General features: G+C 34.7%; 1 protein-coding gene across 3 annotated transcripts in view; it reads right to left on the bottom strand.

Annotated features, from left to right (window-relative positions):
• The window catches only part of SNTG1 (syntrophin gamma 1), a 316,227-nt gene that overhangs the window by 138,250 nt on the left and 155,532 nt on the right, over positions 1-22,445 (bottom strand). For all 3 annotated transcript variants that reach the window (XM_018910030.3, XM_050971479.1, XM_050971480.1), the window contains exons 2-3: positions 18,535-18,589; positions 9,355-9,489 (exon numbers count right to left, since the gene is read on the bottom strand). In XM_018910030.3, the coding sequence (XP_018765575.2) occupies positions 9,355-9,489; positions 18,535-18,561 (162 nt within the window). In that variant the 5' untranslated portion in view covers positions 18,562-18,589. The remainder of the gene's footprint in view (positions 1-9,354; positions 9,490-18,534; positions 18,590-22,445) is intronic.

The raw sequence follows: 22,445 nt of genomic DNA, 5'->3' as shown, positions 1-22,445 counted from the left end.
TTAAGAACATGAACTTGACTTGTACACTCTAGTCAATATATTCTGTTATTTTTTGTTATACATGCTCAAATCAAATAGAACACACTTGTGCTAAGATGACATTGAAAAATAGCAACCTTTCACTAAACTGGCTTGAACTGGCTAGTGTTACATCAACCATGAATGGAATAAAGGACAACACATGGATTGAATTTCAAACAAAACAGTGAAAAAATTTGTAATTTGTAATGTAAAAAAAAATTTGTGATGCAAAAAAAAATTTCTATATTTCATGATATGTCAGTAGTCACCATAAATAATGGCATCTGAACATATTCTAAACTGAAGCCACATTTTTAAAAAACCTAATGGAAAACTATACTGAATAATATTTCTGCCTTGTTGTCTTTCTTAGCCCAACACGTGGTGCCTAAGTACCCATAAAAAAAGTACTCACAAAAAAGAGTCAATAAAGTACACTTTTTGATTTTCACAAAAGGCAGAATCAAGCCAGTCCTGCAAACACTAGATCCAGGGTCTTCTGTGAGTTTGCCAGTGCTGTCTGACAGAAAACTAGAAAGATTTCACACTGGAGTTCAGTGTTACTTCTTTATGTGAAAAAAAGTCGGGCTAGCATGGAAGATTTCTAAATTGGCAAAACTGTATAGAAGTAAGGAAGGAAGCCAGAAAAATTTTAAGACACTTTTTCAGCACAACATACCGTATCAGAGGGTTTTCTCTAGTATTTTTTCTAGTTTCTTTTCTATCTCCATTGAAATTTGACCTTATATATTTTGGGCCAGACAGTTACTTAATTGAATTTCACTTCAAAAACATATTGAAAACTAGATTCACTTGAGTGATGTGTGTTATGCAGGGAAGGCATTGTATTTAATCTAGGCTAAATCAACACACATCTCAGTTTTACAATAAAGAAATAATACTTTGCTTATTTGTAGAAATAATACTTTGCTTATTTTCTTTACAGCAAGTTAGCTAACAATAACAAACATGCAAATGACCTTTCAAAGCACAAATCAGAATTACATACAAGTTGAAAATTTCTTTAGTAGACCATCAATAATCCCCTAGTCTGCAATTTAAAACCCCATATAAACCTTATAGTGAAACAGCATTTCCAGAACAGTTAGAAGCATCAGACGTTTCAGACACCTGAATTTTGGTTTGGGACAAAGCCCCAGCTCTAATCAGCCATTTTTCCATGCAAGATTATTTTTGTAATTGATAAAGAAAAATAAACACATTCAATCCTGGCAGGTCAAAGCTGGTGTCCAAATTAGGTATTAATCAACTGCATCGAATATAGAGGCAGGATGTCAAATTTAGCTTGAAGAAGATAAATCCATCCCTTTTGACTTACAAAGTAACTTGAGTCAGTATTTTGATGATAGACACTTGCTTTGAAATGTTTTGGCAGAAAATTCCTTTGTCTAAGTAAGTTTTACCCTTTGATTTGCACATGATATATTTCATGTAACCCTCAAAAACCCCAAACCAAGTTTAATTTTCAGTGCCATTTTCAACCCAGCTGAATAGAATATACCTTGCCAGCAAAGCAATCTATTTTAATGTAAAGTACTTTTACTATAATGATTAATGGACAAAATAAATTTAACCAGAAATCTGAAGCAAATTATTTTGTTCTGATGCCTTTAATTAGCATTTCAATTGAACAACAATAATAAAATGCTTTTCTGTGGTCTAATAGCTTTAAGTTCGTAAAAATATTTATAACTATTCATTAATAAAACACAGCAGAAACTCTGGAGGCAAAGAATTTTGTACGAGTGACAAAGTTCTCAAAGTATCCTGACTGACTATTTTGTTGTTCAGGTTAAAATACTGATGTTCTATTGATTCTCTATTAATATTTTTATGCTTTCCCCTCTTTTTGCACCATATGATATACTACAAATTTGCAGTGGTTTTGCAAATTCCAAAAGCAACTTCATCTCCAAGTTTACAAAATAAAACTTGGTTGACATGAGAAGATACTTAGGTCACTATCAAGACTACACAAGGTGTTCTGTGAGCTTGTAATTCCATTTTCACATTTGTTATCTACATTATATCAAACAGAAGGAAGGTCAGAGCTCCTAGGACTCTTAAAAACAAGATTCAGAGTAGTGTTCTTGCTGTTTCCTGGAACAGAACAAAAGTAGTTATCACTTTACTGAAAAACACAAAGCTGCTGCCATGCTGTCAGCATTTTCCATGTGTCTCAGTAAATTGACTGTAAAGGACAACAAAGAGTTTTGCCAAAAAAAAAAAAAAATCTTCCTCAGAGCTATACAGTGAAAAAGAAACAATGTGTTTTAGGCTTTCAGTAAAGAGCTGCTAAAATTTCTTAAAATCCACATGATCTTCTGGGGAACATAAATGTCATTGTAAGTAAGATCAGAAGTGAAAAATGACCTTGTGAGCACAGAACAACATAAATAGTGAGGAAAGTAAAACACAGAATCCTAGGTAATCATTAACTATTTATATTTAGTCAAAAGTTGATGTTATTTTATAGTTACATCTTGGAGCACAGTAAAAATTCAAGTATTACATACTGAATGGTATATGATGTAAAAGAAAGTTTATAATTACTTAACAGACTTAAAAAATATTTTGTTAGCAATCATTTCAAACTATATCTCATATAATATAAAGCAGTCAGCTAATGGGATCTAATAATCTAATACTGTGTCTCTATGAAAGAAGTCAAATACATGTTGAACAAAAGGATGAAGAAACTTCAGAATCTTAACAAAACTGAGCTAACAGCATGCGAAACTTAAAAATACCATTTCTCAGTCTTTTTTCCCGGTGTGTGGTAATTCATCTGGTGAGTCTGGATATTCATCTTACAAGAGTAAAGGTATAAAGAATTAGTTTGCCTAGGTACAGACAGAAAACAAGACCTCTCTTCAGAGGATTAGAAGAGAGACGAAGGTATTTTACATATGGAAGAAGATGATAAAAAGCTGAAAGTTTTGCAGCACAAAACAGAAGGTGGGGAAAAAAGGAATAGACATGGAGAGGAATCAACAATAGTATAGTGACATGGAAAGATGTAGGAGAAAAAAAGGAGGAAAATATTAGAACATACATTTTAAAATGTAATAGTATAAAGACAAATCAATACATTGGCATCAGCTTCTTAGATCAACCTGGTAACATTTGATGCCACATTACATTCAAGGCCACACTCTCAGATAGTTTATCAGCTATTAGTAATCCTACTACATTTTGAAATAAGAAAACATAATGAGGATTTTTAAAATTTTATTTATTCATTGCATACATTTTCAATGTTTTAAGTCCTCTTTTTGGTAATGTTTTGCTCTTTCTTAGTGACATTTCTTTAGATTGATTTACCTGGGCAAGCTTTATACTCATTCTGAGTGTAAAGGACACAGGACACAGGTCAGTCACATTCCCAATTTGAATTAATAGTGTTAACAAGGTTTGCCAGCAGACTTGCTCTTCTGCTACCAACTTTCATCATGTGGCATTTGAAGCTTGTCTCATTATTTCAGTTCCTCATACAGCTGGAGGAGGTTGGCAGTAAGGGAGGGCTGAAACCTGCCTGGTCAACTGGAAATCCCCCTTCCCCTGCATCTGTGCAGGAAACTGAGGGTGGCAAACACAGCAGTGTCATGCAGGCTGCTAACAGTGACTAGAATAAGAAAAAAGCTCTCAACACTTCATACTTCATAATGTTTCTGGTCTGGCAGCCTATACTTGAAAGCTGAAACATTCACCTAAATATCTAGTTATAAAATTTCCACTCATATGATTGATTCACTTCAGGAAGACTGCATTTCTTAGTACAGAAATAAAAGAGAAACCTATAAACCCATGGTCACGATCTGAACTCCCACCAGGTTTCATAAGGAACATTCTCTGTAGTTTCCAGCTACTGCCTTACATCATCCACTGCTATCACTGTTCTAGGTTCTCTCAGTTTTTTCTGACTTGCAATATTTTTCTTTCTTTTGAAGGAAAAGCCTTCTTCCAATGAGGAAAAGTCATTATTTTCTTTCAAATCTGGCATTATAAATGGCATTTTTGACCTCGGCTGATTGCCATGCTTTTTACTTTTAAGTAGCTGCAGAAAAATAAGCTGCCTTAGGCTTTCCCTAAATAATCATATTTACATCTGTCAGGTTGTCACTTTAAAGCTGTCCAGATTGGCAGGGGAAAAAAGTTACCCCCATCTGATAGATACTTGACGACTTCAGTGCAAAAATGGATTCACTCCACTGAATAGCTGACAGATACCAAAAAGATAAAAAAAACCAAAGATTCTTACTGGTAGCTTCGTGAAGGTAACAAGAATGGAAAGTGCTTGAAAGGTGACCTATCTGTGTACATATTTGCAATTCTTTACAAGACAGGTAGTTCCATTGTGGCATTGCTTATAATATTCAATCGCAAATCAGAATCAGAATTCTAAATAGTGACAATAGAGAAAATAAGTCTAAACTATAATTTATCATTTTAAGTTTTAATTTTTTTCTTCTATATCTATTCATTAAAATTGCAAATGTTAATTGAATCTTTTTTACCAATACTAAAATGTATGACAAGAACATGAATAATTTTCAAAAGAGAATGATCCAATATAACAAATACAAAATTATTTCTCAGGAAACCTGAAAAAAAAAAAAAATCAAGCGAGGAAAATATAATAAATTCATGTGACTTCCCAGGCATGTCATCCCAAAGTGAGGTGTTCTGAATTTAATTTTTTTCTTAAAATTAGTAACTTTATTATTGAAATTTTAAAAATCAAGAAAAAAATCTATTGTGTAAAGTTTTTGATTTAAAAGACTTTTTTTACACAAAACTAAAGAAATTTAGAAAATATCTAACAACTAATTTTTTTAATAGTTTATGGGCTTTGTATATATTTATTAATCTTTCAGCACTTGATTTCACAATAGCATACAGACAACCCTAAAAGGGAGACATAATTGTTTTTTTATTCTTACAGTAAAAAAAAAAAAAAAAAAACAACCAAAAAACCCGAACCCCTCCCCCCCCCAAAAAAAACAGTGTGTCAACAACATCAGAAAACAGATTTGGCTCCAGTGCAACATTTTGAGACAGCATTATATCCTGGCCTTAGTAAAGGTGTCTATTGATAGTTTTTTTAATCACAAAACCAATTACAGTCCATAGGCTACATTTAGATACAGTTGTATCAACCTCAGTTAAAAGCTTGGACAAATGCCATGCTACTCCTAGAGCTGTTGCTCCATCAATTCACGAAAAAAAAACCCCATTCACACACTTTTTATTAGAATTGAATTATGATTGACCTTCACACAAATTTTCCCCAAAGATCTTTAATTAAAAAATCAAACCACTAAAAGAACTTCCTAATGTTTAATTAATAATGCATTTACTACACAGCAGCATAGAAATAAATTGCTTGAAAGAAACGTGACTCATCTGTATGTTATCATCAGGTGAGTTAGCAGTATTTTCTAAAATCTATGACCTTTTAAAAGAATATTTAAGAAAATTTTGTAAAAATGCAAACTATCCAGGTAGCTAAAAATTTGCCAGCTGCTTGCAGTTTATTTTAATTCTTTTAGAAAAAAGAGTTGCTGATTCAAATCATCCATTCTGTCAGATGGTTCATTGTCAAATCTTTAATTTATGATCTCACATGCACATAGAGTCTATGTATAGAAATAATTCTGAGTACAATTAATGAACAAAATTTTATAAAGAAAATAAGCAAAAATCCACAGCTTCCTAAACAGATAAACTGCTTATCTTGTTATAGTACAATAATCCTTTTCCTTGAATTTCAGATGTTCAAGAAAGGTAATAGAAACTGCAAAGATTAACCCTAAAATAAAAAAAATTATTCTGGAATGGCAAATATCAAAACCTTTCCTAGGAACAAATTAACTTCAGATATGCCATACTTTAGGCTATCACCTCTCCCATCATTAATTTCACCAAGTTCCGCATTAGGTCATCCTGGTTAGTCCAGGCTATTTAAATGTGTGTCTAAAAAGCGTGGGAGCTGCTTCACTGGACATTGTTATATGGAACACCATACAGCAAACTTTTGTGAGCACAATTTCAAGTAAATAAAGAAACATGTTTAAAAGAATAGATAAAGATATTCTACTATTCTGCTATAAATAGTGATGAGGTTCCCATATGGTTTAATTCAATTCTTTTCAGGACATTTTGCAACTGCTCTGGGAGAAAACGGTGTACTTGACCTAGGGGACAGGAGTATATTCTTCCAACACAAGCCACTCCAACTGAGGCATACACTTTCCATAACATAAAACCTCTCTACAGGTAAGGATTTAATTTGGATCAGTAACAACACTGCCTTCTACACTTTGAGTTTCACAATATGTTCTCGTCCCACTTTTGGTCATTTGCACCGGAGCTCAAATCTACATTGGGTATCTGCTAGCAGCAGAATGCTGAACTCACTACATTTCTTTCTCTTGGAAAGCAATACTTTCTTATTGCACACTAAAATAAATATATTTAATACTTATTGATGCAACTGATGCTCAAATTTAAATGTAGTCCATGATCTTTTCAATGAGGTTGATGCTGTATGGCATTGCTACAGGTATAATTGCTGCAGAACCCTCACTAATGATTATCATTTTTTTCAGCCCTCCAAAAAAACAGATGCTTTCCTTTTTAAGTGTATAACACTATTTTATTTGCTTATAAGCTTTTATACATTTTATTTTCTTACTCCAAACTCTACACAATAAAAGAAGAAACAATGTTTCTTTGCGTCTCTTTAGTTTTGGAAACTAGAACTGTCTAACACCAAAAGGAAGTGTTCCAAATTAAGAACTAGGTCCTTATCTCATATACTCACATTAAACAGCACTTCATTCCTAAGGAGCCATTGATTTTATTTAGATTATTCCACAGGATGCAGATCTGGATGCTGCTGGAACGTTAAGTGCCTGTTTAAAGACTGTCTTACACAGAGGAGCATGCAAATTGATTCAGAGTCAACAAACAGAAGAGACACTGTTCTGAACTAGAAACACAGTAATAGCCTTTCGTTCCATACCAGTGCAGCAGTGATAAAGCAAAACCTTCTAATCAAATTATTTAAAGATTATTTATTTAAACAGATTAAAAATTATTTTACTGTAGCTACTTGTCTGTAAAATTTAGCAATACTATTGTTCCTCAGTTGCAAATTTTACTTTTATGCTCATAGAGTGCATACCCTGAGGCATTAAGTGTCAGTTGCTAATGAAATCCCTTGCCCTGTAGAATTCAGCTAAAAGAAAGAGAAATTCAATCAGTTATCTAGAATGACAGAAAGAACAGAACAAAATGAATCAAACAAAGTAAAACAAAGGAAAAATAAGCAAAAAAACCCAAATTAAACCTGAAAAATCAGGAGTAAAACTGAGGAAAAATAAGAAAAGAAAAAAAAAAAAAAAAAAGGAAGTCTGTGGGACTTCTGTGATTATAGTATATAATCAAGGTAATGATTCCAGATTATTCAAGTTACCTGTGACAAAAGGACAGTTAACTGTCTGTGAATGCCAATCATCCTTAGTTGGAATGAACCTACTGCTAAAAAAACCTAGCCTTAATCCTAAAGGAAATCAGAGTACAGTGTTCAAAAGTCACTACCCTAACAATGACACTTCCCAGGAAAATAAACTCTGCATCAACACTAGTATCAATCAGGTAATAAGTTATGCATTAATATGTAAATAACATGGGGGAGTTTAACTGGGGAAGCAAATAATCCATTATTTTCCACAGAGCCTTTGCAAAACTAAGGAGAAATACTGTAAGAGACAGCCTTGCTGTAAAAAGGGAAAAAAAAATTAATATGCATTTCATGAAGACATTTAAATAACAAGTTCAGCAGGATATTACAGATATTACAGCAGAATAATGAAAGTCATATTTCTGAGTGATAAAATCTTTTAATAAATAAAGTCAGAATGGTGTTGGTGGAATAATGGTGCCACAGTGTATGTTGCTAATTGAACAACTACAGCTTGAGCTTGAACTCATAACTTCTTTCTATCCTGGCTGCTCTATGTCCTGCCTGTTGAAGAACAAGGGACTCTGATTGGTAAAAGAAGCATCTATATTCCACGTAAAGGATACTGACCTGTATTAGAAAACTGCATTTGTTCAGCATGAAACAGTCAGAAGCTAATGTCAGATTTGTCAAGCAAATAAACCCAGACTCTATGGAGACTCTAAGCAATGTGTTCCTCTTGTTTGAGAGAAAAGCTCCAACGAACTCACCTTGACATATTCATAATCATGACAAGGATAATTTGATATATTTTTTTCATTAATCTTTCACACTCTTTGTACTGCTAACATTCTACCAAGTTGTTTTTCATTTGCGCTTTCTATCTTTTTATTGTGCTTGTATTTAGACATGCAAGTATGTGGCAACAGCAGCAATTAAATAATAAAACAGACATAATAGCATTAACAAAACATTTGTATGAACAGACATCACACTACTATGCCTCACAAGATTAAACATTAAATTCTATGATTATTTTATTTAGCTCAAAGGGAGACCAGAATGTTTATGATAGTTTCACATAAATCTTAAAAATATCTCTACAAAAAATAATTACAGTTTCTTTAGAAATTTCTATAGAAATTAATACTAAACGTTTTCTATTATTTTTGTACCTATCTCCTAATATTAAGTAAAAACTTTGCATTACAATAGCTCTAAACCCTACAGTATTATTCTGGATAAAATTTAACAGATCTTCCAAATAATTGTAGTTTTTCATGCACAAAATTCAATATGATGCTTAAATAAGGAATCTGACACATCAGGTAAAAACAGTAATACATAAAGCCCACTGTTCCATCTCTGTTAATATGACATGCTGTTAAAGCTAGTGACTCTCACAGCATTCCTGAAGTCTAGTTCTGGGCTACCACAGCAAAGAACCCAAGCAACAGGGGATAAAAGATAACTCCTCAACCAGCAAAGCCCTGACATAATTATCTTACCAACTCCACAGACAATACCCAGATACAGAAGTACTTTGAGGTATGCTCATGTCATTCTTCCCACATTCATTGGCTGAAATACTCAAGGGTGAGAGAAGAGAAACAGTGCTGCAGTCATGCATATACCTTATTATTGCATTGCTGCTTCTTAGATGAGTGTTGCTAATATTTACTCACCAAAGAAGCATTAAAATACACTTGGTGTTAACAGTATAAAATGAAATACCAATCCATGAGAGCAAATGCACAGAGATGTATGTATACACCTGCACACACATACACACAGCACTGTTTCTTTGTAAAGAACATCTTAAAGAAGAAATAAAAACTACTTACACCAGAATAGAAAGGCTCACCAGACACACAGATCACATCCTGCTCCTGGATCATCAAAATATCTTTGGCTAAGTGCAGTCGCACTTTAAAAGGCTCCTGGTTACCATCCTGCAGCAAACAAACCCCTGTCTTTGTCTTCAAAGGAGGGAATAAAGAAAAAGAAGTTATTTTCAGTTAGCACTTAGAATTGCTAGAAGTGATATTTTGAATAATACTTGATCGATAGGTACAGTCACAAAAAACATGTTAACAAATATCCAAAACTATTTTCAATGATCACTGTATTTACTGTGTTTGGACTACAAGAGAACAAATGTTACAGTAGTAAATATTAAAGGCAGATTTTGCAATAATAAGGTGTTATTTCATCCATGATGATTTTGTGAAACTCCTTCCAAATTGCTTCAAATCAGCTGTGCTCTTTACCATCTTTTCATTAAATGATGAAACACCCCCCTTGGACACAAAATAAAAGCTGATCCTGTATATTACACGATTTTTGGCACAAAACATGTATAATGATACCTCCAAAAGAGCCAGATGTGAGTGTGAACATAATATGGATTTAATTTTTTCAGGTTCCTTTTCAAAGAAGGAGCTAAGAATAGGAGAAAATAAACCAAAGACTAAAACTCCGTATAATAATTTACTTCTGGCTCCATTTCTGTATTTTACGCTTATGGCTAAAGATCAGGAATTCTGCAGGATTCCTTATATAATAAATGATTTGCCAGCAATCAACAGTGCCTTTGTGGTAGCACCTACTTAGACTACCATTATACATGAGAGGGTGAGCACTGAAAAAGTTGGCACGTGAAAGTACCATCAGTATTTAATTTTCCCTGAAGGTTATGTTGAAAACAGCACTCTTTGTAACAATTGGACAAAATTCCTACTAGTAGAGCATTTTATTTAATATGAGAAATCTGCTTACAAACAGTCTAAAACATTCGCCTTACAAGTAATTTATCAGCATAAGCATTTGCATAGTCACAAATATAGATATAGATATAGATATATAGATATAGATAGATCTAGATCTAGATCTAGATCTAGATATAGATATAGATATAGATGATATAGATATAGATAGATATATATTTATCTCAGATGAAAATTCACATTTAAAAAATATTGAAAACCTTTGACTCATCAGTTCCAATAATAAAACCTTCACTGTCTTCACAGAGGTCAGATTTCAATCCAACAACTGTAAAAAGTTGGCTTAAAAGGAGATCAAGGAAAGAAAAGTATTTCTCTGAACTTTAAGTGCCAAGGTTGACCTGGCTGAATCTGAGGGCTCTTTCTCAGACAAGAGTTTAAAAGAGGATTTGGAAGATCTCCCCATAATGTGCTCTTGTGCTCTTACATCCATAGCATGGAGAGAACAAACACAAATATGGAACTGACAGTAGGCCACTGGCAAATGAGAAGTTTAAATCTCTCTCACAAGGTTTTAAAAGAGGTGGAAAGGTTGAGGACACTCTTTAAATAGCTCTATATACTGTTCTTCACTGACAAACTGTTCTGTCACTTCTGCTCCATACTCGACACTCAAACTTTGGAAATTGTTTTTTTCTTAGATGCCAGGAGCAAATGTGTATAACTGAGCCATGCCTTTGAAAGTGGCTTTGACATTTTAAAAATTCTTTTTAATCTAGGTAAGAAGAATGACAAGCTCCATGCACTGAACTCACACTGAGGTCAGTCGAATCTCTGGTCATTCATCCTACACCATTTTCATCATTTTCTAATATTAATACGTCTTTTTTTTGTTTTGGTGTTTTGGTTTTTTTTTGTGAACAGGATAAGACAGAAACTGATTAATGTACACAGACAAAATAAATGGATCACAGCAGTACCACTGAAAAATTCTCTCATATCATACATAAAATGTTACAATGTTAAAATAAAGAGTGGTTATGCCCTTGGAACTTCTCTTTTACACACTAAGATGTCTCCTCTCTCCTTGAAGTTGTGAAGGAAGTAGTAAGTGACAATGGAAGTTGAACAATGTGGATTGTAAATAATTATGGTCAAACAAAGGGGCTGAAACTAAGAAAACACCTGTTTTCTGCAGTAAAGTTTGCAATATGCCTTTGCTCCTCCCTGGATAACTGGCAATAGAATAAATTCTGCCTCTCATACACTTGATATAGTAACTCTGCCTTACTTGATTGCACGTTTCTGATTTGGTCAATAACCTTATAAAATCTCTAGAGTCTTTCTGCAAAAGCTGAGGGGCTACTTTGTAGGAATTAGAGGCAACCACTGCAGGCCCAATTAGACATTATGATAAAATTAAAATTCAAGTCAGTTTCTAAATGCATATGAGCTGAGCTTGTTCAGCCTGAACAAGCAAATCAAGCTTGGGAACAGCAAAATATTTTGGCCCTTGCAAAGATTGATCACACACACTCAGAGACCTTATTTACATCAGACATTCTAAAATGTAATGAACCACTTTGTTGTTGTTGGGTTTTATGAAAGCTAGTTTACAATACAGTTCAAAATTAAATCTTCAATTATATTAGCTCCTTCCCTCTCCAACCTGACAGCTGCATTAACCATGGTAAAGAGAAGCATGTAGCTGAGTTTCATTAGGTAACTTCAAAAGAAGACCTTGAGAACAAAGACTGGAATTAAATTGTTTCATTTTTGTCTGTTAAATCCTCCTTCTTGCTGTTCTCACCCACCCCCTTCAAAGTATTCCACAAACTGAGTAAAATAAAGCTGTGAGTTTCTGCTCCAGAGCTGGAAATTAGGGAAGACAACCTGTATATGTACTTTCATGTAAACTGCTAAGCACACCATTTTTTTTATTCATGTGGCCAAAATTATAGTGCAAAATTATTCTGATCAGCTGTACAGTCTATAGCCCTGCCCTCTCTTACATCTAAAGAGCTTAGATGGTGTGCACGTGTGGGTATATGTGCATGAGGTGTGAGAGTGCAGAGCTATGGCTGATACTAGCTTTTGTTCCTGACACCAATTTTTAAGAGAGTCCATGTGAGGTTGTGCTAAAACTTTTCCCTCCAAGCCTTTCCCATGTCACTGGCAGAGGGCTGAGCCCTACTCCTGTCTTAATGCAATGGGACACAAACAGCTCATTGGCTGAGCTGCTGGGCCATGCAAGGCATCCTCTTGTGCTCAAACCTGATACACTGCATCACCCCACAGTACACATGCAGAGAGAAGCAGAGTTCAGCTGATAACAGTTTGCTAAGCCAATAAACCTTGGCTGAGACCAAATCCCCAAAAACATCACCTTATTTATAGAGTTGGGCTCCTGTGCTGCAAAGATGGGAAGAAAACTGAGTGTTTGAAGTTGCACATTTTTATGAAGCAGAGGAGGTGTGTTAAGGAATGGATATGGAAGCACTGGAAAGAGGTGAAAGGGTTTCCATATGAGAGAAGAGCCTGTGCCTTCAAGCAAAAGCAGTGATGAAGGAAGGTAACTGTACCTAAGTAACAGATGCAGTGAATGTTGCACCCAAACAAGGCTGCTTCTGTCATCTCATTCCACACAGTTTTAAGCTGATAGTTAGGTTTAAGTTAGATAACAACACTGATGAGGCAAGAGCTGATGTCCTGGGAACTTCTTTTAGTTCCTGAACTGATATAATTACAAGAGGGGCTGAAAACTGATCTCCCTTTGCTTCATCACACCAGTCTGTGGTGAACTTTCTGCTTCAGGTCAGAGAACAGAGAACAGTAGGGGTGGGCAGAGCCCTCAGGCAGACTGCTTTCCAGAGAATATGGTCACACTCTGATCATTAATAGCAACAAGGCAATAAAAAAAAGCCACTTAAAAAGTATACCCTGACTTACAGCACATTGCCCATAGGGGCTGTGTAAAATATCCGGCCTAAAGATTCCTTTCCTAAAAGGAATTTAGAAATTCTTACACACCAAACCAAACATTACACATTTGTTAAATGGCCTTCACAAATATTTAAGAATTAATTTCAGGGGAAATATACATGAAAACCACAGCTCCTATATTTATACTAGCAGTAGGGTACCTACAAAACACATACCAAAAAAAAAATACTGCAGGAGAAACATCATCAAAGTTACCTGTTGATTTAGAAGTAATTTTCCTTCAGAACTTCCAAAATAATATTTTTTAAATTTACCCGGCCTATACAAGTCTGTTTGCAGATTTTCTGATAATTTTTCTTCATTTTATGACTGGGTTTTTTTGTCATTTATGAAAAGGAAAAAAAATCTAAATCTTTTCCTATGTTTTTGTTTTATTCTCAAAAGGAGTTTCTCAGTCTTTCAGGCAATTTTAAATACTTGTAGTTTTCAAGAAATTTCTTGTCCTTTCTGCTACTTTATCTATGTATTTGGCCCTACAGTAATAAAACAATTTATTTAGCTTTGCCTCTCATAGTTTCGTATCAGCAGGAAGACTTCAACAAATATCCCAGAATAGTTTAGTCCACAAACATGTGGAAGCAAGAAAGAGGGGTGGAAAAAACCAACTCAGCACATTTTCTATGCAAGGTGACTTGGATTTTTAGTTTCTATTTTGACTGTTATGTCCTAAAAGAAAGTAAGCTTCTGCAATTTAGTTTTAATCCTTGAAATTTATTTCTACTATCAAGAACATGATAGCAGTAAGGAGAATGGGTTACAAAACAGCCTTAAATGTGTACCTAGCTCCTTCAGATTAATATCTACCCTTTTGGATGCTTATTTGAACTGAGGCTGACCTCTGAATATTTGGAGATATGCCTGTCACTGCTTCATAATCGTAAGTATAATAATAAAAAGGGAAATTGAATCAGAGGTTTAAGGAGGTAATGGCATTGGATTTAAGGAGGTAATAGCAATGGATTCAAGAGGCAGGAATATGTGTCAGAACCATATAGGGGATGTTTTTTAAACAGTCCAGCTACACATTCTGTGGAGGTATTGCTAGCTTAAGTGAAAAGCCCTTATATTGTCAAAAACTGGAATGCAGCCCAGACACACAGGGATGTGTTCAGCTTGTCATTCAGAGCCTCTTCAATCAGATACCAACATTTTCCAATCCAAGGGACAGCAAGTCCACTCCTGCATATGAATTGTACACTCCAGTCTGAAAGAACTGCAGAAAAATTCCAAATTTGGACTTGAACTTATTTTAATTTGATTTATCAGGTATTTGCCAGGTAAGTATTTGCTGTAGTATTCTTTCTAAGTGATTTTATTGAAATAATGAATTCTTATCAAGAAAGTCCTTGTTTCAAACTGTCAGAAAATGAAAATTAGACATTTGTAAAATTATATGTTGACATGAATATATATATATATATAAGCCTCTCACTAAGCTATGGTACTTTTTCAGAGAGAAAATTTTATTTTTCTGACACTGTAAGGATGCCACTTTGACTTCTGAGTTGCCAAGGAGCTTACTGTGACTATGGAGTTGAACCCAAGAGGTAAGGTAATGTAAAACTGAAGCCTTTTGTGAGAACATGTATGTTTCTTTAAATTTACTTAAATTTATTTAAATTTGCATTCTAACAGATATTGTAAATTATGAGTCATTTTCCATCATGCCATTTTAAGGTTAAGTCATGAGTTGAAGCTTCATTTAAGAGAAATCCCAGAAACCCACTGTATTGCTACCTAACAGGATTTATAAACAAAGGAAAGTATCAGCTTAGTCTGAAACATGTGAATCAGAAAATGGCACAGAGGTGACTAGAAAGAGACTATACAAGTGTGTACCATTATTTAGGGAAGAAATTTGGGAGAAAGTTAAACATGGTTTAAAATTTAAAACACGTTTTGTTGCAGAAAAGGCCCTCCCCCCCTGCAACTAGATGGATGTTGAAATAGAGGTCACTACACCTTTGAATAACAGAACATATCAAATTATAAAGCTTGTAAAGTCTACAAGAATATTTATAGATTCATAAAGCACAGGACAAACAGTTTACCAATTCAAATTAATCCTTCAAAGAAGCAATGGACACTACTGTGAAAACAAACGAATAGAGTGCAAGCAGGGAAATGAATGGGATATTTATTAACCTAAATAAGTTTGATGCTATACTTGGGGGAGGGGTGGGAGGTGAGGAAAGCCAAGCTATTAGAAGTAAAGAATGCGATTTCAAAAAGTTAGAAAGTTGCTAATGAAGCTTGTTCATAAAGTACATGGAAAAGATGAACTTAAAAAAAATCACAGGGGAAGATGTTCTAATGCATTATAATCATCCCAAGTCTTCAATTTCAACAGGATACTTTCACTGCAGAGGACAGTATTATGTCAGAGACTGAGGTTATCTTCCAAGAGATAGTTTTCAGAATATAGAATAAGGTCAAGTGAGTACAGGAGAGCATTTTAAGAACCCAGTGACTCTGTGATTTATGCTCTTGTAAAGTTCAAAAAGCTTGGGATAAAGGGTAAAAGAGGAGCTGGATAGTCTTATGGTTTAGAAATTGTTAAATAGAAGAACCAAAAAAATGGATATATTTGCTGATCAGTGAGGGAAAATAGCATGGAATACTGAATAATGAAATATGAAATAGTGAAAAAAATTCCCACAGATAGTAAGCAGAGAAGCCACAGACACAGACAAAAAAAAAATCACCTTTTCAGATGACAGGTAGTTTCCCTTTAAAAATGTATGTGTGTGTGTGTGTGTGTGTGTGTGTGTGTGTGTGTGTCTGTAAGATGTCCGCTTTTTGTAGTACCATTTGAATTGTCTAGCATGGAAGTTATTTTCCTGCAGACTAAAACTACTTTTAGATGCCTTGAAAGGCAGCACAGCCTGAAGATAAGATGCTTGGGGGAGAAAATAATCATTAGGATACTAGAAATCACTTTGAGATTAGAAACAAACTCTACCTGTCTACATATCTGTGTTTAACCTCTCATCATAATAACCCTGACTGCTCCAATCAGATCTGCTGCAGGAACAGGGACCTATAAGGAGACAAGACCATTTCAGTGTCCAAATCTCAACCCAAATCTCACTAGTAGTCACTAGAAGAAATTAGGGATGCATGAAAGCACCAGTACTATGAAAGAACTAAATTTCACTCAGAGACCTCCAGTGCACTAGAGCAGCAGTTAATTAGAATGAAAAGTCATTTGAGGAAAAAAATAGAGCATGTCATGGACACCATGAAAAACATGCTTTAGCTTCAGTGCATCTATGTGGAAAATTTTGGTTTTATGCTAATTGAAACTCAGCTCAAACCATTTACTGCCATTACTAAGGATGGAAGTACCAAGAAGAATCTGAGATGCATTCACCAGTTTAGGAGAGCAATCTCAGCTCTTCTGCAGTGTAGTGGCTACAGCACCAGGATATGCAGATGAAAGGAAACAAAAAGGAGAAGAGAAAGATCAGACAGCCAAGATGCTTCACAAAAGCTTCTACAGCCATTATCAAACACTTCTTAGTAACTATTCTTTGCAGTCTCCAGATTATGAAGTTTTTTTAGGATGGGTGGAATCATGCTCTCCTTCCCCTGTCTACCATGGAAGCTCTGTAAATCAGCTGATTTTTAAAGAGCTAAATTTGAAATTAATGCCCCCATTAGAAACTAGATAGAGAATGAAACAGATCTATCAGTTTACTTGCACTGTAAAGGCTAAGACAGGACTCGTATGCCAAGTTGTCTTTCTGTGGCTGCTCTTGTCATTATGTCTGCTGGACACAGACTGAAGTGAATTGCCACTAATTAGTCTATAGAGTTTAAAGAATAACAACATAAGAAAAACTATGGAAAAGATACTCATTTTCCTCTTTATCTGAAATACTAATAATAATAATAATAATAATAATAATAATAATAATAATAATAATAATAATAATAATAATAATAATAATAATAATAATAAATAATACCCAAACCAAAATGCCCTAATAACATGCTTTAACTCTTGGGCAGCCATGAAGCAGTTAGGAAGTGGGACTACATGATCATTGCAGGCTCCTTCCAACTGAAAATACTCTTTTTGAAAAGCCAAACCTCAGAATTAGTAAGAATGCTTTCTTCCATGCAAATAATCTGGGATATACTCCTATAGAATATACACCATGCATGCATCTTAGAGGTATTAAAGCCTGATATATATCATCCTGGAAAAACATCACAGTATTCTTTCCCAAAGGTAGGGCTCATTTTAATATTTCTTTTTAACTCTACTACTAGTTTCAGAATGCTGTCATGAGTTAGTATTCTTTATTCTGCTTATTTTCTCTTCTCCCCTAATTTACTCCCACTGATTCTCAAGTCACAATTGGTATAGCTGCAGTTATTTCTTGATTTTAGTGCTGTTCCGATCCCTTCACTTCTATTTTTTCATGGGATCATGGTCACACCTAAAGTTCTAGCCAGTTTTCTTGTTTCCAGTCCTACCTTCCTAAATGGTGTTTGTGGTTTTCAGTGTACAGGTAATTGTCATGATTTTTAAATTATAATAATGCATAAAAATCATTACATAATTTGCTGCAGATGCTTCTCACTGTGTCTCAATTGCTGAAGTTGTTAAAATCCCATTAAAACAATTGTACATAGACAATCACTGAGTAAATAAGATGCCTTTGCTAATGCCTACAAATACATTTTATATGCTTTCTTTAAGGCAAATTATTATAAACACAGAAAGCACTTTCCTCATCTCTAGTGGAGGGGGACTGAAGTACATTTCATTGACATTATGAAACTAATTCTAAGCAAAAATTACTCTTACCTCACTAAATCTGAATGGAATTGTTTTTCATTTTGGTCATCTTCACAGCCTCCCTTCTCCCTGCCCACTTTTCTGCCATACTTCTACATTTCCCCCTTGATTCTGCTGAGCAGCACCAGACACATTCCTGGCTCCACTGACATTTTGCTTCATGTACAGGCTTTCAGATATAAACAATTTCAGGAAGAGCAAAGCTCACACAAAACGTAGCTGCCTGCACCTACATTGTGCCTAAAGAGGTAAAATGGGAACAGAGGTGAGGTCTAGAGATGAATACACTTGAACAAATTCTTTCATCTTCTACTACAAAGTCCATCTGCCCCCATGAAATGATCAGCTGAATAACTTATATTTGACTATATAATTCCTAAAACTTCAGGGGAAGAAAAGAAAAGGGGAAAAAGTATCTTGCATATAAAAAGGATTAAAAGTTCATTGATTTTCATTCCACTATTTGAAAAAAATTCTGATCCTACCTCTTCACAGGCGGTCCTGAAATCCATGTGCTATGACACAGCAAGAGATATTTGTCTAAAATGGAGAGAAAGATTTCATTAGAATGAAAAAAGATATAGGAAAACATAAAAGTTATCTGTCTGAGATGAGCCACTGCACTTCTCTGCTAGGTCCAGTTATAGCCATTGCTTAAAAGGAGAAATGATCAAAGTTGCAACAGGATTAGGAAGATGTTAGAAGTTGTTCCTGTTCTTATAAAGTACACAACCTGGTTTCATTGAATATAATCAAAGGAATGCTTATGTTCCCATCACCTTCTCCCTTTCACAGGACATTCAAACATACTTTTCTTATTGCAAGTGTAAATTTCTTTCCTTTCATGTTTTCCAATTTTTGTTTCATAAGTAAGAGTATACTCAAAAGTAACAAAACTAGAGACAGTTAAGTGTTACTCTTCAGAACACTCTGTCTTTTAAAAAAACTTTTTTTTCTTTTTTCCCCTATTTAAAAACCATCACTCACCAGTATCTTTTGTCTCATATTTTATTAATGTACCTAATACCCCCACAGAAGCTCCTGTCATTTAACAGTGTGCTTACTTTCCAGAAATATTTATCAGTTGAAAAACAAATGTTAGAAAAGTCAGGAATACGTGTGAGTGCTGGCAAAATGTCACACCAAATCCTGTGATTATTACTTTGCCTGGCCTTTACTTAAAGTGTATCCATAGCCATGCAGACTTATGCATTCATTTATTTATGTGATAAAGCCACTGGAACAGAGTGTTAGCAGAGGCTACCAACAGTGTCCTGCTTCTGGGTCTGCAATAGAAACACTCATGGATCAGTCAGTAACATTTTCAGGATACACAAAACAGTCCTTGGCAAAACAGCAATTCCATTCAATGCCTGGAAAAACAAATCCTGTAATAAAATTCTCTCCACCAAGTATTCTATTGCTATTTTACATTAATAATGTGTTTGCCATTACATGTATAGGTTTTGTACTTGAAGTTCCCACACAAAATTTGCACCCTTAGCCTAACTTTAAAATAAAATTCAAAATTCCTCACGAAGTACAAAAATTTAAACCCTAATAGTTACAATTAAACCTCTTATAAATAATAAAATATTTTCATTAAGTTTCTTGATTTATTTTGTTGGCCTGAATGCAGTTTTATTGAACAGCACACATATGAGGTTCATGTTCTCTATTTATTGAGTTCTGCCTGGTTCACAGCCTGCTCTCTAGACTAATTTCTAGCAGAGATAGCCTAGATTGGCTAGGTTACAATTCAGAAATTTGAAAATGACCCATCATCATTCCTTCCTTATCAGCTTTACATGAGCAGCAAGATCCAGTAGCGAGCTGTATCTGTAATTCTCCTATCGAAAACACTCATAAAACCAAGGTCACTATTACTGTTTCAGATTTTCTCTCTGGCGGGTGGGTCACTGCGTTATAAAGTATGTTTCCTTGTAATCTTTATGTACTCTTTTTTCAGCTGAATAAACTGAAGTCGAAAAGAGACTTTACTCACCTTAGCCAAATATTCTGAGGACTTCTCAGCCTTCTGGAACTATCACAGCATGTATGTTTGAAACACAACCTGAAGTAATGACAGTGCTCTCCTTTCTCGGGCCCTGGTCATGGCAGGTCACTGATTCCTACTGCAGTCAAAAGTTTATTCTCTTGTGTTATGTTCTGCTTTTTTAATAAAAGTTCGTCAAAGTTTTGGTTTGGGCAACATTGGTTAGACAGTCTGAAAACTCCATTTTCATTCTCTTTTAGCTACTCTTTGATCTAAACCTTGTCCAACCCTGTTCATTTCTATAACTCAGTATGACTACTTTTTTATTCTTGTTTCTTTAGGTATAAGGCATTTATTTACTTAATTCATAAAAATTCGTATTATCACTGAGAAAAAAAGAATTCTTACTAATAAAATACTGCCCAAGATGTAAAGCTGGAGCTACATAATTCTCAACACAAAATAAAATTCCTTGCAGAGATTTTATGTGTTTCTCAGGCAGGCAACATCTCAGCAACTAATCTTTGCAATACAGCTGCCACTGCTTCTGCTCCCCTCTATTTCCTACTGATTCTCATCTGCAGCTGCACAGAGAATGTCACCCCTTTATCAATGTTCTTTTTCTGACTATCAGCAATTTTATAACACTTGATGTTTTACAAACAGCACACAGAAGGTTTGATTACAAAGTGCAGTACCTCATAAATAATCTCAGAAATGTCATTGTTTCCAGCATTTATACCCCAAATAAACACTCTAGATAATTAAATTACAGGAATACAGATCATGCATCATGCAGAAATGTTATATCTTATGCTGGTAAAAGCCCCAATGATTACTAATTGTCTCCTCCTGAATACATGAAAAAAGGTAGAAAATATAAACCTAAGTAACTCCATTAAAAAAAAAAAAATTAAAATGATAAACTGTGAAACCCATTGCTTACAGATATCCGTGATAAGCTTCTGGCTAATCTCTGCAACCCCATCTCCAAATCACAGCCACTTTCACCTGAGCAACTTTCTACCTCTCATAGGAGCTTCCTTCAGCCTAGATTTTTTTTTTTTTTTGCCCCTCCCCACCATTAGGTTGCTCTGGGACAAACTGTGCTTCAGAATGTGAGAAAGGAGCTGCCTGTGGCCTGTGCCTTTGAATTTAGGAGGTGCAGAGGAGACAGCTCCAGGACAGAACCTGGTTTGCAGGCACAGAGGGAGACATGAACAGCACATATCACTCAAAGAGAAATGAAGGCTCCAAAAGCAGTGTGCCTCTCTCCAAAGGGGCTGGAAGCCACTGCAATCAAAGATACATAAACAAGCAAGCTTTGAAAAGTTACCTGCAGTCCTTTCAACTTGACTTGCAATCTGCATCTCCCCCAAAACTGAGTTATCAGACCTATTTAGCTGACCTCTGCTGATGCATGTAAAAGGAACAGTGTGTGACAGACAGGTTGGGAAGAGACTTTGACACCTCCTTGGCAGAAAAAGCAGTTATTTAATACTGAAGAAACATTTACCAAGCAGTATTTTTATGGCATTTGTGTTCTAAAGGGAAATCAATGGCTAAAACATAACAGCAAAGATGAGGGCTATGGCAGCCCTCAGAGACAGAGCATCCTTAAGGATAATGCACTGAGCACTTGGGCTATGCTCTGATCTTCTTATAATAAATCAGGTCACATTCCAGTGGTATAATAGATGTAATTTCACAAAGTACTTTGGTGACTGAATATTCCAAAATACAATAATGAAATAATATAGCAAACAAAAAGAAAATTTCTTCTGTGCACAATATCAAGAAGAGACATTTTGGGAAGTGAAGGAAATACCTCAAGCCAAATTAAATACTTCAGATAGTAGGAAAAAATTCATTCTCAAGGTCACTAGTGCAAAGTAAGAATACAATACTGTATGCACAAATAACAAATGTATGGAGAAACTATGCATTATCAAATACAATTATATTTAGCATATGATATCACCGCATATCACTTGTATATGTCTTGCTTGATGGTGAAAAATCACAAGAAATTTTTATTGTCTGAAAAATGTCTGCTAATGGGGAAAGAGACTAAAACCATATTTCAAAGGCAGAAATCACAGGTCAGCAACTACTTACGATAATAGTCTACTACTAATGTTTGTCTTTTGAAGTCCTGCTGCCTCTATTCGTGCCAAAATATTTTGGGCTCTTCATTGTAAAAATGTCAGAAGAAAACCATATCTGTCATTTTTGTGTATGTTGGGAAATTAAGCATACATACATTTGTCATTCTGCAAGGCCTTTTTTTAGCAATAATTAAAACTAAATCCCAAACCTTCTCTATTATAAATAGTGAAAATAGATTTAGAAATTATCCTTACTTATAGCATAGCTAGTCCTTTGCGCTTTACAGGGAAT

This window comes from Serinus canaria, chromosome 2 (genome assembly GCF_022539315.1).
Source record: "Serinus canaria isolate serCan28SL12 chromosome 2, serCan2020, whole genome shotgun sequence".
NCBI classification, from domain to species: Eukaryota; Metazoa; Chordata; class Aves; order Passeriformes; family Fringillidae; genus Serinus; species Serinus canaria.
This window is presented reverse-complemented; position numbering and strand designations above follow the sequence as displayed.